This window comes from Neolamprologus multifasciatus, chromosome 9 (assembly GCF_963576455.1).
Source record: "Neolamprologus multifasciatus chromosome 9, fNeoMul1.2, whole genome shotgun sequence".
Taxonomy (NCBI): Eukaryota; Metazoa; Chordata; class Actinopteri; order Cichliformes; family Cichlidae; genus Neolamprologus; species Neolamprologus multifasciatus.
Window position 1 is genome coordinate 24,711,009 of NC_140447.1, and position 14,950 is coordinate 24,725,958.

General features: G+C 37.7%; 1 protein-coding gene across 1 annotated transcript; it reads left to right on the forward strand.

The window, feature by feature from the left end:
• The first annotated feature begins 3,146 nt into the window (after positions 1 to 3,146).
• Positions 3,147 to 5,438, forward strand: LOC146511642 (apolipoprotein D-like). Its single transcript, XM_085173228.1, has 4 exons — positions 3,147 to 3,943; positions 4,039 to 4,169; positions 4,371 to 4,456; positions 5,033 to 5,438. The coding sequence occupies exons 1-4, from the start codon at positions 3,833 to 3,835 to the stop codon at positions 5,257 to 5,259; spliced, it is 555 nt and encodes a 184-aa protein (XP_085029354.1). The 5' UTR covers positions 3,147 to 3,832; the 3' UTR covers positions 5,260 to 5,438.
• Positions 5,439 to 14,950: the final 9,512 nt, after the last annotated feature.

Sequence of the window (14,950 nt, forward strand, 5' to 3'; positions counted from 1 at the left end):
TGCTTTGCCTTGTTGCCCATATTTGATTCTTGATGAATGTGTGTTGTTGTTATTCAGCCTGGTTCAATGTGCCCCTTTTTAACTTTGAGCACCCTCCCCTTTAAACCTCTCTGCACGGCCCTGCCCAGGATTACAAGCCCGCGGCACTGACTTCCCACATTATGAAGACCAGGCACGTGCAGAGGGGGGGGGGGGGGGGGGGGGGGGGGGGTAGAGGGGCTTGAGCACCCGCCCCTTTCCTGATGGGTGCCCAAAGTGCCCTTTTGTTGAGGCAACTTTTTAAAAAAAATATTATTATTATTTTTTTTTATGTGTGTGTGCATGCGGAGTCCTGTCTGTGCCCCTCAACAATAATATTTAACTATTAATCACAGTTTTGCTAAATAAAAGGATCTGGCTTGCATCAGTCACATGATCGCATTTAACCAATGATCGCCCTTGACGGCAGAACGCGCTGGTTACGAGCCGGGAACGAGCTCACAAAGAGCACGCGCATTTTTTGCGGTCCGGAGCTGTAGGAGAAACACAAGTTAACTCAGAGACACAGACCAATGCGACAAAATCAGTAAGTAGGTGTACAGCGTACACTGTAGTGTATAGCACACAGGAGTATTAGCTTATTATGTACACGTTGGTAAGCTGTCTTGTTGCAACTGACGAACTGAAATAAATGAGCGTGCTGTGTGTGCAACAGCGCGACAAACATTACCTGTCCTTTTATTAACTGCACAAGTAGTGCTGGTCATAGCTGCTGGCTACCTGTGTAAGGCTGCCATGGGTCTGTAGCTCTGTCACCGTTTTAGGGAACATATTTAGTTTTAAAGTAAGTTTCCGGGCTTTTCCTGCCTTTCTGGTGGGAATATATTTCACTAAAAAACGATCTAATATGCATGTCCACATAATTATGCAGTATTATAATTATAATATATTAAAAAACACACGCTGTATTTTAAAGAACATACATTAAGAAGCAGATTATATTAGATTTATATTTTAAATAAGACAAAATTTGGTTTTTACAGCAGTAAAATTATTGTATCTCTACAGTTTAAAAATGTAATAAGCTTTGCCCCTGCACAGAGTGGATAGTGAAACAAATGGAATAATCATAAATACATTATTTCATATTTATTACTTCCCCCTCCCCATTGCTTTATTATTGTAGCTCTAGTAATAAATAATAATGTAAGGATTCTGGATCAGCACCATGATGCCCATAGTATATACAGTATTCTAAAGAAGGTCTAAAATGTCACTGTGCGTGCATGTGTGTGTTTTATTTAGATGGATTTAAAAAAAAATATTACTCATGATATAACAATGTCCAGACATGCCTGGTAAGGACATGAGGAGGAAACAGTAGGAGCTGTGTGAGGCTACTAAAGGCAGTGCTATAACATTTTTCTGTCATCATTTTATTATAGATTAAGTGCAAGAGTTGTTAGGTGTGGATAATTAGATTATAGTTTATTGCAATAACAAGTTGTGCCTTGTTCTCAGATAGACAGCAAGTGGAGAGTGATATATGAAATGATGGGATGGAAGGAAGAAGAGAAGCAAAGAGTGATTCACAGGCAGAGCCTAAATTATTTCTCACAGTTTTTTGTTGCTTTATGGTTCCAAGCGCTGTCACCAATCTTTGCATTTTGTTATTATCTCATGACACTTGTTTAATCAGCTACCATCTCTCCTATGGACTTTTTAATGTCTACAGTCTCAGATCAACACAGCCCTGCCCTTCCCATATTAGGTTCTTGATGAATGTGTGTTGTTGTTATTCAGCCTGGTTCAATGTGCCCCTTTTTAACTTTGAGCACCTGCCCCTTTAAACCTCTCTGCACGGCCCTGATGAAGACCCTGGAAAGGCTCAACCTGGACCAGCTGCGACCCATAGTAAGACCACATCTGGATCCCCTTCAATTCGCTTATCAGCCTCGTCTCGGAACTGAGGACGCCATCATCTACCTGCTCAATCGTGTCTACACCCATCTGGACCAGCCGGCGAGCACTCTGAGGGTCATGGTTTTTGACTTTTCTAGTGCTTTCAATACCATCAGGCCGACCCTCCTGGGTGATAAGTTAGCAGCGATGCAGGTGGATGCTTCTATGGTGTCCTGGATTGTTGATAACCTGACAGGAAGACCACAATATGTACGTCTCCCACAGTGTGTGTCTGACAAGGTAATCAGCAACACAGGGGCACCACAGGGGACTGTCCTCTCCCCCTTCCTCTTCACCCTCTACGCCACAGACTTCAGCCACTGCACAGAGACCTGCCATCTTCAGAAGTTTTCTGATGACTCTGCGGTGGTTGAATGCATCAGCAGGGGTGATGAGACAGAGCACCGGGCTGTGGTCGACTCCTTTGTCACGTGGTGTGAGCAGAATCATCTGCAGCTCAACGTGGCAAAGACCAAGGAATTGATAGTGGACTTCAGGAAGACCAGGAAACACTTGACCCCTGTTTCAATCCAGGGGGTCAGTGTTGACATTGTGGAGGACTATAAATACCTTGGAGTACACATTGACAATAAACTGGACTGGGCTAAAAACACCACAGCACTTTACAGAAAGGGCCAGAGTCGTCTCTATTTTTTGAGGCGACCGAGGTCCTTCAACATCTGCCAGAAAATGCTCAGGATTTTCTACGAGTCTGTTGTCCTCTATGCTGTTGCATGCTGGGGGAGCAGGCTGAGGGTAGCAGATGCCAACAGACTCGATAAACTAATCCGTAAGGCCAGTAATGTTGTGGGGATGGAGCTGGACTCCCTCAAGGTGGTGTCGGAGAGGCGGATGTTGTCCAAGATAAAGACAATGTTGGATAACACCTCCCACCCACTCCATGACATGCTGGTCAGTCACAGGAGCACGTTCAGTGAGAGACTGAGATTACAACACATGTGTGTTTTTCAGCTATTTATTAATAAGTGACTTTATACATATATATATATATATATATATATATATATATATATATATATACATGTATATGTGTGTGTGTGTGTGTGTGTATATGTGTATAAATAAATATATATATATACATATATATATATATATATATATATATATATATGTATGTATATATATATATATGTATGTATGTGTGTATATTTTGTACTATTCTTATTTAGCGTATTGTCTGTCTTGTTAATGTTTGTTTATAATGGAGCACTGTAACAAAAAAATTATTCTGAGGTAATAATTTGTTTTTTCCTTTGATCCTCTCTTGTCCTAAATAGGAATTTACCAATGTTTTTACAGGTTTTTCTTTCCTTCTAACCTGAAATTCCGATTTAAATATTTTGAGCTTTGTTATTTACATAATGCTGAACATAAGGAGAACCTTCAAAGCTTTCGTGTGAAACAGAAGAACTGGTGTAGCATTGTGTGATTTTCTGCAAAGATTGAAAACCCACACAGAGATTAAGAGATTCCTAATATTTCACATTACCTTCAAGTAATTACTTAAACGACTACAGGCATAAAAACATTATTCAGTAACTCACATCATAAAATAACTCTGAGAATAATGTGGGGTGTTTTGTAACCCTTAAACCCTTGCAACCCTTGTTGCTTGTGTATAGTGTATCATTTCTCTAAAAAAAGGCGATTCCTCTTATTTCATGTCAGAATCGAGGATGTTGTGTTTTGTTTGAAAACTTGTTGAGTGACATATATATGTTTAATTGGTGTGCCACAACGGTTGCCAGATCAGTACTGACGTGCACATGAGCCCCACCTTGTTAATAACACAGTGGACACAAACGATGAGCTTTAAGCACACCCGTGCAGCATAACATCAAGTAATCTTTCCCGATCTCCTGAAGGAACCATGTCTCCTGTCTACTTTCTCCTCCTGCTGGTCCCTGTGATCTCGGCTCAGACTTTTCACTGGGGTCCCTGCCCTACTCCAAAGGTGCAATCCGACTTCATCCTTGAACCGGTGAGCACAAATAGCATAATATTTTTGGTTTACTGTCTATGTATACTCAGTATATAAAGAGTTTGATTGAACTAATGGCTTGTCTTTGTTTACAGTACCTGGGAGAGTGGTACGAGATTGAGAAGCTGCCTGCTTACTTTGCAATAGGAGAGTGCGTCCGGGCAAACTATTCTATGAGGGAAGATGGGACTGTGCGAGTACTGACCTCTCAGGTGTTAAAAGTACGGTAAGTGATGAAGGATTGGGCCATATGCTGATTCAGCAGGGCAAAATTAATCTTTAACTTCACATATTCTGTCTGTCTGCTGGTGTAGCAGATTAGATAAGGAGACTCGTACCACTGTGTTGTCTGTGTGGTAGACTTAAAATTCTGGGAAATAATTAGTCTTTTAATATATAATGTTGTACACATGTTTGTATGTCTCAGGAATGTCGGTAGGTGGGTTGTAGAGGGGACAGCCAAAGTCATGGAACCAAAAGAACCAGCCAAGCTTGGAGTCCAGTTCACATCTTGTAAGTACCCATCTTATCATCTTCTTTTATAACAGTGTTTTTCTTTACCTGTTTTTGCTTCTTTTCTTTTTTTTCGCTTGCCTTTTATTCTCATAAGGATGATCAGGCTCTTAAAAGTTGTATGGCATGTCTGTATTGGTTTAATTTTTCTTTTGGAAATTGTTGCTTGGTTTAGGCTATAACAAGCTTACTTTTGCACTTTTTAGGACAAGGTGTTGAATAAATAATCTAACACTGCTCGTATGTTAGCATGCTAACAGTAGTATTTACGTTAAAAAACCTTGACACCAAACACGTGATCACTATTCTTACTGTAGCCTGTTTAAAAAAAAAAATCTAATGAATGCCCAAATCATCATCATGTAGATTATACTGCCATTTTGACATGAAATCTTCCTGAAAATGTTGTCATGTAATCAAAGTATTATAGTCTATGCTGCCCAAAGAGAGGAGCAAATATGCCTACATAAAAATATACAATATGTATTGAAGACATGTCTCTCTTTACAGAGTGTCAAAATTGTATTGTTTTTTTCATCTTTGTCTGAGTATCTTTGATTTTTCTTTGGTTTCCAGTTCTTCCCTACTCTCCATACTGGGTTGTGTCGACTGACTACACCACCTATTCTGTAGTGTACTCCTGCACAGAAATCTTTAAGAGATTCCATTTCAACTACGCCTGGATTTTCTCACGGTCGCCCACCTTGCCCTGCGTAATTGTGAATTATGCTAAAAAGCTGCTGATTGAAGAAGGAATCAACATTTCCAAGATGACCACCAGATCACAACTGTGTATTGTGTAACTGAGGTCTAATACAGATGTTCATTAGAGTTTTCCTTCCTGAATATTTTATATAAACTACTCAGTTTACCTGTATTACTCTGTGGCCTTTTAATCCTTTGAATTCTTTAGGGCCAGAGAATTTTGTCACAATTTTAGTACATTTTTCACTTAAATGATAAGTTACATCTAAAATATTCATTTGGTTCTTTAAAAAGGGGAACCTATATCAGCACGTTAAGGTATTCATTTAAGATATTATTTGATTAACAGAACAATGTTTATTTCCTTACAATAATCAGTGAAACAAGCTATTTTTGGTAATTAAAAAACTATAAAGCTTCTGTATAAATTAAAGTTGCATCCATCATTCAATTGTTTCATCTCTTTTCATTCTTCTGCTGAACATTTTTATGACTGATCGTTGTAATTGGTTGCTAGGGGTTCACTGACCGGTCTCTAGGCTGACAAAGAAAAAAAAAACAAACAAACTAAGAAAAAGCAAAAAATGCAAAAACAAAAGCCTGACAAATACTATCTGATTATTTGGAGGTGAAAAGCCAACAAGGTTAGAAGGTATTTAATGTGGCAGATGACAGAAATGTTAGACAAACTTATAGTCACTAATATTTAGAACACTCATTTGTTCCAAAGTTTGCAAATTTAAAATAATCAATTAAAATGTAGGTTTTCACTGAATGTTTTGGTTCATAGAAGAAGAAAAATGTATGCTTGTTAGATAAGGAATGTATTTGTTTCATGTTGTTATGCATGCACGACTATGAGAAATAACAATTCAAAACTATAATGTGCAGCAAACTGAAAGGTTGTCATTGACAGACAGTGCAAGTTCTCTACCAGCAATAACACCGATGCATAACCAAAACATGCTGGTATTTACTGTTATGTTAAAGGTGTTAGAATCACAATATTATAAATATCACACCTTGTGTGTGTGTGCATGCGTATTTTTTCGCAATGCTCGTACTTTGTGATTACTCACCTGATCCACTGACTTTATCTTCTGATCATGTGAAGAGAGTTAGCAGTGGGAGACTTTGTACACGGTCTGTAGGCTGCTCACCCAATCAGAAAATGGGCATAGTAGAGCCTTATCTAGAGCCAGTCAACAGCCAGTCATCCTTGTGTTTTTTCAAGATATTTATATGAATCTAATCAAACCAGATAATGATTAAGAAGCAGAAACACATGGGATCTGGATAAATTAAATATGTTATTGCTTGTCATAGTTACAGTGTTTTCATAATTTGGCACGTCAGCTGCTATGTAACAGGAGCTCATACACTCAGTGCCTACCAGCGTCAGACCACCATATGACATCGGTGAACAGTTTAGGCAAGAAAACTTTAATAGCTTCAATCAAAGGGAAATACATCAAACTGCAATCTTAAAAGTTTGATGTTATTTATTTAAATATGTTTTAAAACACGTACAAGTATTTTCTGAATATCAACAGGTGTTTCATGTAATTGAATGATTCATAATTGTTCTTTTTTAGTTTTTTTTTTTTTTTTTTTTTTAATTGTTACACAGTATAGAATAGTGATTGTGAAACCACAAGCTCTGGCGTGGCAACATGTGGTATGCAAAACACCCAAAAGGAAACACAGACCTGAACAAAGGAAAGATTTCTGACATTTTTACTGGAATCTAAGTTCACAAAAACAAGACCCACGTAACTACAATGCGTCATAACTATTATATCTTAATAGGGAACAAGTGACGCAAAAATGTTGCAAATCAACATTCATAACTTTGTAATATAACTTCTGGTCCCTGTGATCTCAGCTCAGACGCATTAATGGAGTCCCTTTCCTACTACTTCACAGTTGAATTAATAGTACTCTATTTGTGTTTCTCAGGAGTGATGATACGTGGTCCATAAAAGGTATAGCCAAAGTTGTGGATCCCAGCAAAACTTGGAGTCAACTTCTCACCTTGTATGTAGTTTTCTTATCACCCCTCTTTACAGCTGTAAATATACTGCTTTTGGCACCTTTTTACTTCTTCTTGCTAATTGTCCTTTTTTTGGTCATTATTACTCTTTTTGTTTTTCTTCTTCGTTTCCTAAGGATAATTAGGCTCTTAAGATCATTACAAACTGATGAAAAAAGACAACAACAAAACAACTAAAACAATATTTTGCTTCACTTATAGGAACTTTGTTTACCTTGTAACCATTCAATAAGCTTTTCTGAACTCATCTTGATTGAAGGCACACACAACAATAACAACATCAGTTAACATGTAACGCAGTAGTTTGTAATGTTTGTAATGCCACTGATATTAAGGGGCTCTGTCACAGCCTTGTATCATTTATGTATATTTATATATATATGTAGCATATGCATTATGCTGGTATTTGCCAATGTATTTTGAGACTAGGTTCAAGTCTGACTTTGGAGGAACAATTCGTACATGGAAAATCATGAGATCTAGAGATCAACAAAAGTCACACCCTTTGGCTGCACCTAGAAATTATTTTTATGAAACGTTTTAAACAGAAGTGAGAAACAGTGAGAGAGGGCGGCCTTAGCAGAGTTAATTGCCCTCGGGTAACACGACTGTCTTGTTGTTAGCTATGAACTAGTTCTGTTGTTTAGGGCTGAACAGCCCAGTTAGTAGACATTTGAGGTTGTGCTGAAAAGAATTACACAAAGAATTACACAGTTTTTACTGTTGAACTGTAAAAACTGTGGAGAGATTATATCTCTCGGCTGGCCTGGGAACGCCTTGGTATTCCCCCGGATAAGCTGGAGGAGGTGGCTGGGGAGAGGGAGGTCTGGGCCTCTTTGCTTAGGCTGCTGCCCCCGCGACCCGGCCTCGGATAAAGCGGAGGAAGATGGATGGATGTAAAAACTGTGCCATGAACAAAACTTGTGGTTGTACAGTGACTGAATTTCCAATAACAAGGGGCCCGATAACCCAAACTCCCAAAACACGTTTCACAAAAACAAAAATTCTTTCTTTTAGTAAATTTCCATGCACCCTTGAGCATCCTCAAGAGGCTCAAGAGCTGGTTTAGTGTTCTGCAACCAAGACGAATCAGAATTTTTAAGGAATATGAGGAGAATTGGCCACAGAGATGGGCAAATTTTAGTATATTAGCGTATAAGTATATGTTCATGACATTGTCCCTGCCTTTTTTGCACCTTAAATGAAATATGAGAAACTAATGATAGTGAAAGATGTCACCACAGTTTTCACTTATTTGATCAATATTTCAATAAATGATTAAGATACTTAAATTTTGGGAAGGAGCTGATAAACTATAAAATATATTGTTGTAAAACATCACCATATACTTTGAGTTCCATCAGCATCTAAACATAAATCATCCTGACAGTGTTACTGTTCCTCAAATCAAAGTGCGGTGATGTAGATATGGAAAGTTTTCAAGTTCCTTTTGGAAATTCTTTTAGACATTGTCATTGTGTTAAAGGACATTGACAAAGGGAGAGTTGTTAAGGTGATAGATGATTGCTAGCAGGCTCTATTTGACTAGGTAAAGCTCTAATGTATTTACTACCTTGCCATAAGTCAGTCACTGGTATCCTGCTCTCTCATTTGTAGGCGCCTAAATTGCTGATCTCAAAGTTGAGGAAAGTTGCCTTGGGATCTGCTCACTTTGTGTTGCAAGTAATATTTCCATCTGTAATCACTACTGAATGTCACTGATTTTGACTTACTGGGAATCGTTTCCTTTGTGGATGAAGCTTTAGTTGTTTAGTCAATATAAAGATGAAGCAACCGACATTAGAAAAGTCTTCAGTTAAGACATGAACTATTTTCTGAACATGAGAATGTCTGCTGTAATCATTTATTTCATATTGTAATCTTAAATCCTGCTAAAAAAGGCTCAGGTGATGTAAGTTCTCTTATTCTAAGGTGAGGACAATATCTTAGGACATTTTTCTAATAATTAAAAAAACCCGATAGAAAGGTTTTGTTTGTGTTCAGTTTATCATTTTTCTTTAAAAAACAAAAAGGCGATCAATTTATTCTGCAGTAGATATTGCCATTTTAATCCTCAGTTTTATTTTGTAAAGCTAGCTCAAATTCGTACAGCATGCTTCTCTTGATTGATCAGTGTGTGCTAAGCGTTATCCAGTAAATAAATATTGACTGTGTACCTAAACACAGATGTAATAAAAAGAAAGTGGGTATACTGAAGCTATAAGAAGCGCTAGGTGCAGCTCTTACACAACATAACTTTTGTAATCGAACAAAGAAAGCATGCCTGCTGTCTAACTTCTCTTCCTGCTGCTCCCTGGGATCTCAGTTCAACTTTGAAGGTGCAGCCCGGATCAAAACCTGTATGAACACAAATTAAAAAACAAAGTAAACAAAGCTGTTGTAAAGGCTCACCTTTCAGCTCATTCACTTCACCAGATGCACCTTGTTTCTTTTCCTCGCCTTTGATTGGGTGTGGTGCTTGGCCTTAATTGCACTCACCTGTCACTCGTTGGGGGCGGCAGCTGAGGTGAGTATCTCTTTGAGTCTCCTGAGTTCATGTATTGTTTCGAGTTACTTAAATCATACTTTATGTCCTTTTTAGAGATAGCAGTCCATGTGTGTCTTTCCTTCCTTTACCCATTATTCAATAAAACGACAAAACCTGTAAATGATTGACTGCTTATTCTCATTTTAATCGAATGAGCCCATGATGACTTAAACCCTGAATCTTCCTTCCTCCAAAACATGGTCCTCCGAGCCGGAGTAGCGTTAGCGTCATGGATTCACAGCAGCCATTGACTGAAGATTTGAGACGTTCCGGTCGTGAAAGGCGACCTCCTGCCCACCTGCAGCAGTATGACGTTCAGTATCCTGGAAGTAGAAGTGCTAGATGTGATACAGAGAGTCAAACAGAATGCCAGGATAGTGACACAGACACACATGGGCTGCAGGATCCTGACGGGGAGTCAGGAAGTCTACCAGAGACATCCCCTGCTCCTTTACCCACCAATCAAGATGAGGTGATGAGGGAACTCCTGATGACAATGAGGGAGATTAGGCAACTCATGATTCAGTTATCTCCTCCCCATTCTCGCAGTTCCTCCAGATCTTCAATTCACACTGTCTCATCTGATGAAAGCAAATCCTCTGTATGCGGTTTACAAGCCATTCCCCAAACACATCAGCAACATGAGCAGTTCCCAGTGATTGATCCAGCAACATGTCAATCACCCTCTCAGCCCCCACAGGTTAGCCGTCACTCTGGTGCAGTTCTGGCTGCTAGCCCTCCTGTCCCTAATTCAACAATATTAGATGCTGCAGTTCCTTCAAGTGGTTTGCCTAGACCAGTTTTTCCTACACCAGATGAGACTCCTTTTAATTTCCTGGCCACACCACTGCAAGGTCCGCACCAGATTTCCTGTGTTCAACCTGCTGTTCATCTAGATGAAGACCCCGCTCAACCTCTTGTTTGCATTCCAGAACCAAGGCAGCACCCTCCTCAAATCAGCAACCAGCTACATCTGATGGTTTGCATGCACAAAAACCTTCGGTACCCATTACTGCTAGTTCTAGTCACCCTGTTAGCACTAGAACACATGTGTATAAGCTTGAGGGTCCTTCTTTCCCAGACCTTACCAGAGAAGATGAAATCCAGTATAGGCTGTTACGAATGGCCCTTACTAACCTGCTTGACCCTCATGAGACGGAGCACTTTAAATATCATGTCCTTCTCGATCATCTGAAAGTAGACCAATTTTTCCTGACCTACACAGATCATAACTGTGAATAGGCAAGAAAACTTTAATAGCTTCAATCAAAGGGAAATACACCAAACTGCAATCTTAAAAGTTTGATGTTATTTATTTAAATATGTTATAAAACACATACAAGTATTTTCTGAATATCAACAGGTGTTTCATGTAATTGAATGATTCATAATTGTTCTTTTTTATTTATTTTTTTTGTTTTTTTTTAAATTGTTACACAGTATAGAATAGTGATTGTGAAACCACAAGATCTGGCGTGGCAACATGTGGTATGCAAAACACCCAAAAGGAAACACAGACCTGAACAAAGGAAAGATTTCTGACATTTTTACTGGAATCTAAGTTCACAAAAACAAGACCCACGTAACTACAATGCGTCATAACTATTATATCTTAATAGGGAACAAGTGACGCAAAAATGTTGCAAATCAACATTCATAACTTTGTAATATAACTTCTGGTCACTGTGATCTCAGCTCAGACGCATTAATGGAGTCCCTTTCCTACTACTTCACAGTTGAATTAATAGTACTCTATTTGTGTTTCTCAGGAGTGATGATACGTGGTCCATAAAAGGTATAGCCAAAGTTGTGGATCTCAGCAAAACTTGGAGTCAACTTCTCACCTTGTATGTAGTTTTCTTATCACCCCTCTTTACAGCTGTAAATATACTACTTTTGGCACCGTTTTATTTCTTCTTGCCAATTGTCCTTTTTTGGGTCATTATTACTCTTTTTGTTTTTCTTCTTCATTTCCTAAGGATAATTAGGCTCTTAAGATCATTAGAAATTGATGAAAAAAGACAACAACAAAACAACTAAAATAATATTTTGCTTCACTTATAGGACCTTTGTTTACTTTGTAACCATTCAATAAGCTTTAGTTGTTTAGTCAATATAAAGATGAAGCAACCGACATTAGAAAAGTCTTCAGTTAAGACATGAACTATTTTCTGAACATGAGAATGTCTGCTAGGGCTGCACAATTAATCGTTAGAAAATCGCGATCTCAATTCATACTTATGTGCGATCTCATTTCCAAATGACAACGATTTAAAAAAAAAAAAAAAAAAGACGACGAAGATTGTACCGCATTTTGATCCGGGACGTAATCTGCATGAAAACAAGCCCTCACTCTTCCTGCTCAACAAATGTCAAGGGCGAGCCTTATACAACGTGATACAGAAGCGGGCTGCTAAAATTGGCAGGGAAAAAACAACAGAGAGCACGTCAGGGATGACGAGAAAGTGACAGGAGAAAATCCGTCCTGGTCAACCACCCAAACATCAATAACGGGAACCTTATACAGCGCTTCCCTATACCCGTCGAACTCCCGCAGGCACAAAGAAATTACGGAGGCTATTACTTATCACCTGACCAAAGATATGTGTATAAAAGGCTCTGGGATTTTATGTCTATGTTCTGCAATATTGTGTGGGTGGAGTCGTAGGAAATGACGTAGGCAGAAGTTGGGTGTAACGCGATGCTACTTGAGAAGGGGAGATTGTTTTCCGTGTTAGTTCTGTTTACCTGAAAGAAGAGGAATCAAATGTAGTAAAAGAACTTATGAATCTTTATGGCAAATTGAATTGGACTGAGGAAGAAAAAGGAAAAATTAATAATTTACAATCTAAATTGGATGAAATGTACCTTTATAGAGCCAAGGCTGCTTATTTGCGATCCAAAGCCAAGTGGATAGAAGAGGGTGAAAAGAACACTGCCTATTTTTGCAATCTAGAAAAATGTAGACAAGAATATAATTCAATATGTAACCTAATAATCAACGGAGAGGAATGTACAGACACTAAACGCATTTCAAATGAAGTATTTACTTTTTACAGTAACCTTTATAAGTCTTCATACTCAGAACAAAATGTCACCTCCTTCTTTGACAAAATCAGTAATTGGATTCCAGTAATTGATGATAATTTTAGAGAAATTTGTGATGAAGACCTAACTATAGAAGAATTTGATTTTGCTATTAAGAGCATGGCATCTGATCGCTCACCGGGACCAGATGGCATAACAACTAATTTCTATAAGCACTTTTGGGAAGACCTAAAATTATTATTATTCAGTGCGTTAAATGAATGTATAAATCAAAAGGAGCTAATGGCAACAATGAAACAAGGAGTTATAAAATTAATTCCAAAACCGGGGAAAGATAAGAAAAAACTAAGTAATCTAAGACCTATAACACTTTTAAATACAGCCTACAAAATTTTTACAAAAGTTTTAGCAACAAGACTAAAAACAGGTATTTCTGAAATAATTAGCCCAACACAATCAGGATTTCTCAAAGGACGGTCGATCCAAAATAATATCCGCTTGGTTTTGGACCTTATCGATTACAATTACCTAATTAAGGATGATGGTTTTATGTTGTTCTTGGACTTCCATAAAGCATTTGATTCTATCGAACACACTTTTATTATTAAGACATTTAAACATTTTGGGTTTGGAGATGCATTTCTGGATATGATCACTATGTTATACACTGATATTAATAGTTGTGTTTCTCTTTCAGAAGACACATGTCCCAGGTTCAGGGTGGAGAGAGGTATCAGGCAGGGCTGCAGCATCTCACCTCTTTTATTCATTGTAGCCACTGAATTACTTGCTATTACTTTCATAAATTCAAACATCAAAGGATTAGACATAAATAACCACAAATTAATAATAAGTCAGCTTGCTGATGATACAACTATCTTTCTAAAAAATAAAGAACAAATTCCATTGGCCTTAGATACAATAAAGGTCTTTTCTGATGCTTCTGGACTACGCCTGAACCTGGACAAATGTGAACTCATGAGTATCCACAATTGTTCTCACTCTTCTTTGTACAATATACCTGTCAAAAATGAAATCACATATCTTGGAATCTGGATTACTAAATGCATGGCTGATAGTGAAGAAAAGAATATTCAGAATACAATTGACAAATGCAAAAAAACTCTAAACCATTGGCTACAGAGAGATTTAACGTTGTTCGGAAGGATAATGTTGACCAAGGTTGAATCTTTGTCCAGATTAATCTATCCAGCTTATTCCCTAGCCATCCCACCAAGAATTATAAAAGACGTCAATAAGGTGAATTTTAATTTCATATGGAAAAATAAACATCATTATATCAGTAACAGGGACTTGATAAAAGACTATGAAGAGGGGGGTTTAAAAGCAATTGATTTTGAAATAATGAATGGCATTTTAAAGATTAATTGGCTCCGATCTTTCTTGAAAAATGATAATGAGATCTGGTTCTTGATACCATCTCTTATTTTCAACAAAGTTGGGGGGATCCAATTCCTTTTAGTATGTGATTTTGAAATTTCTAAACTACCCATAAAACTTTCCAAATTTCATCAACAAGTTTTGTTAAATTGTAAATTAATGTTTAAACATAACTTTAGTCCCCACAACGTTCCATTATGGAATAATAGGGTGATATTGAATCGGGGGAAATCTATGTTTGTGGAAGAATGGATGACAAAACAAATTTGGTCTGTGGCACATATAATGGATGAAAATGGAGATATACTTGAATTAAACAGGCTTAATGAGAAATATGACATGAGTTGCTCGCTCGAGCTCTATAAAAAGGTTTCACAGAATATCCCAATAGTCCTTGTAAATATGATAAAGAACAATTTTTCAAATATACCGACTCCAAATTTACATAAAATTAAACTAGATGGTCTTGACTTGGTTAATGAAAAATGCAATAATCAGTTTTTGAGGAGGTATTTGGTTAACACCTTATATCCAGGTAGGACAAGACATTCATTCATCTTTAAAGATTATAACAAATCTGAGATCTCGTTGATCAGAACCAAATATTTAAAACTTCCAATTCCCCACAAATTTAAAGAAGTCCATTTTAGAACTATAAAAAATATTTACCCCTCCAATGAATTTTTGAGAGACAGATTAAAATTTGTGTTAGACAACTGTTATATTTGTAAAACAACTT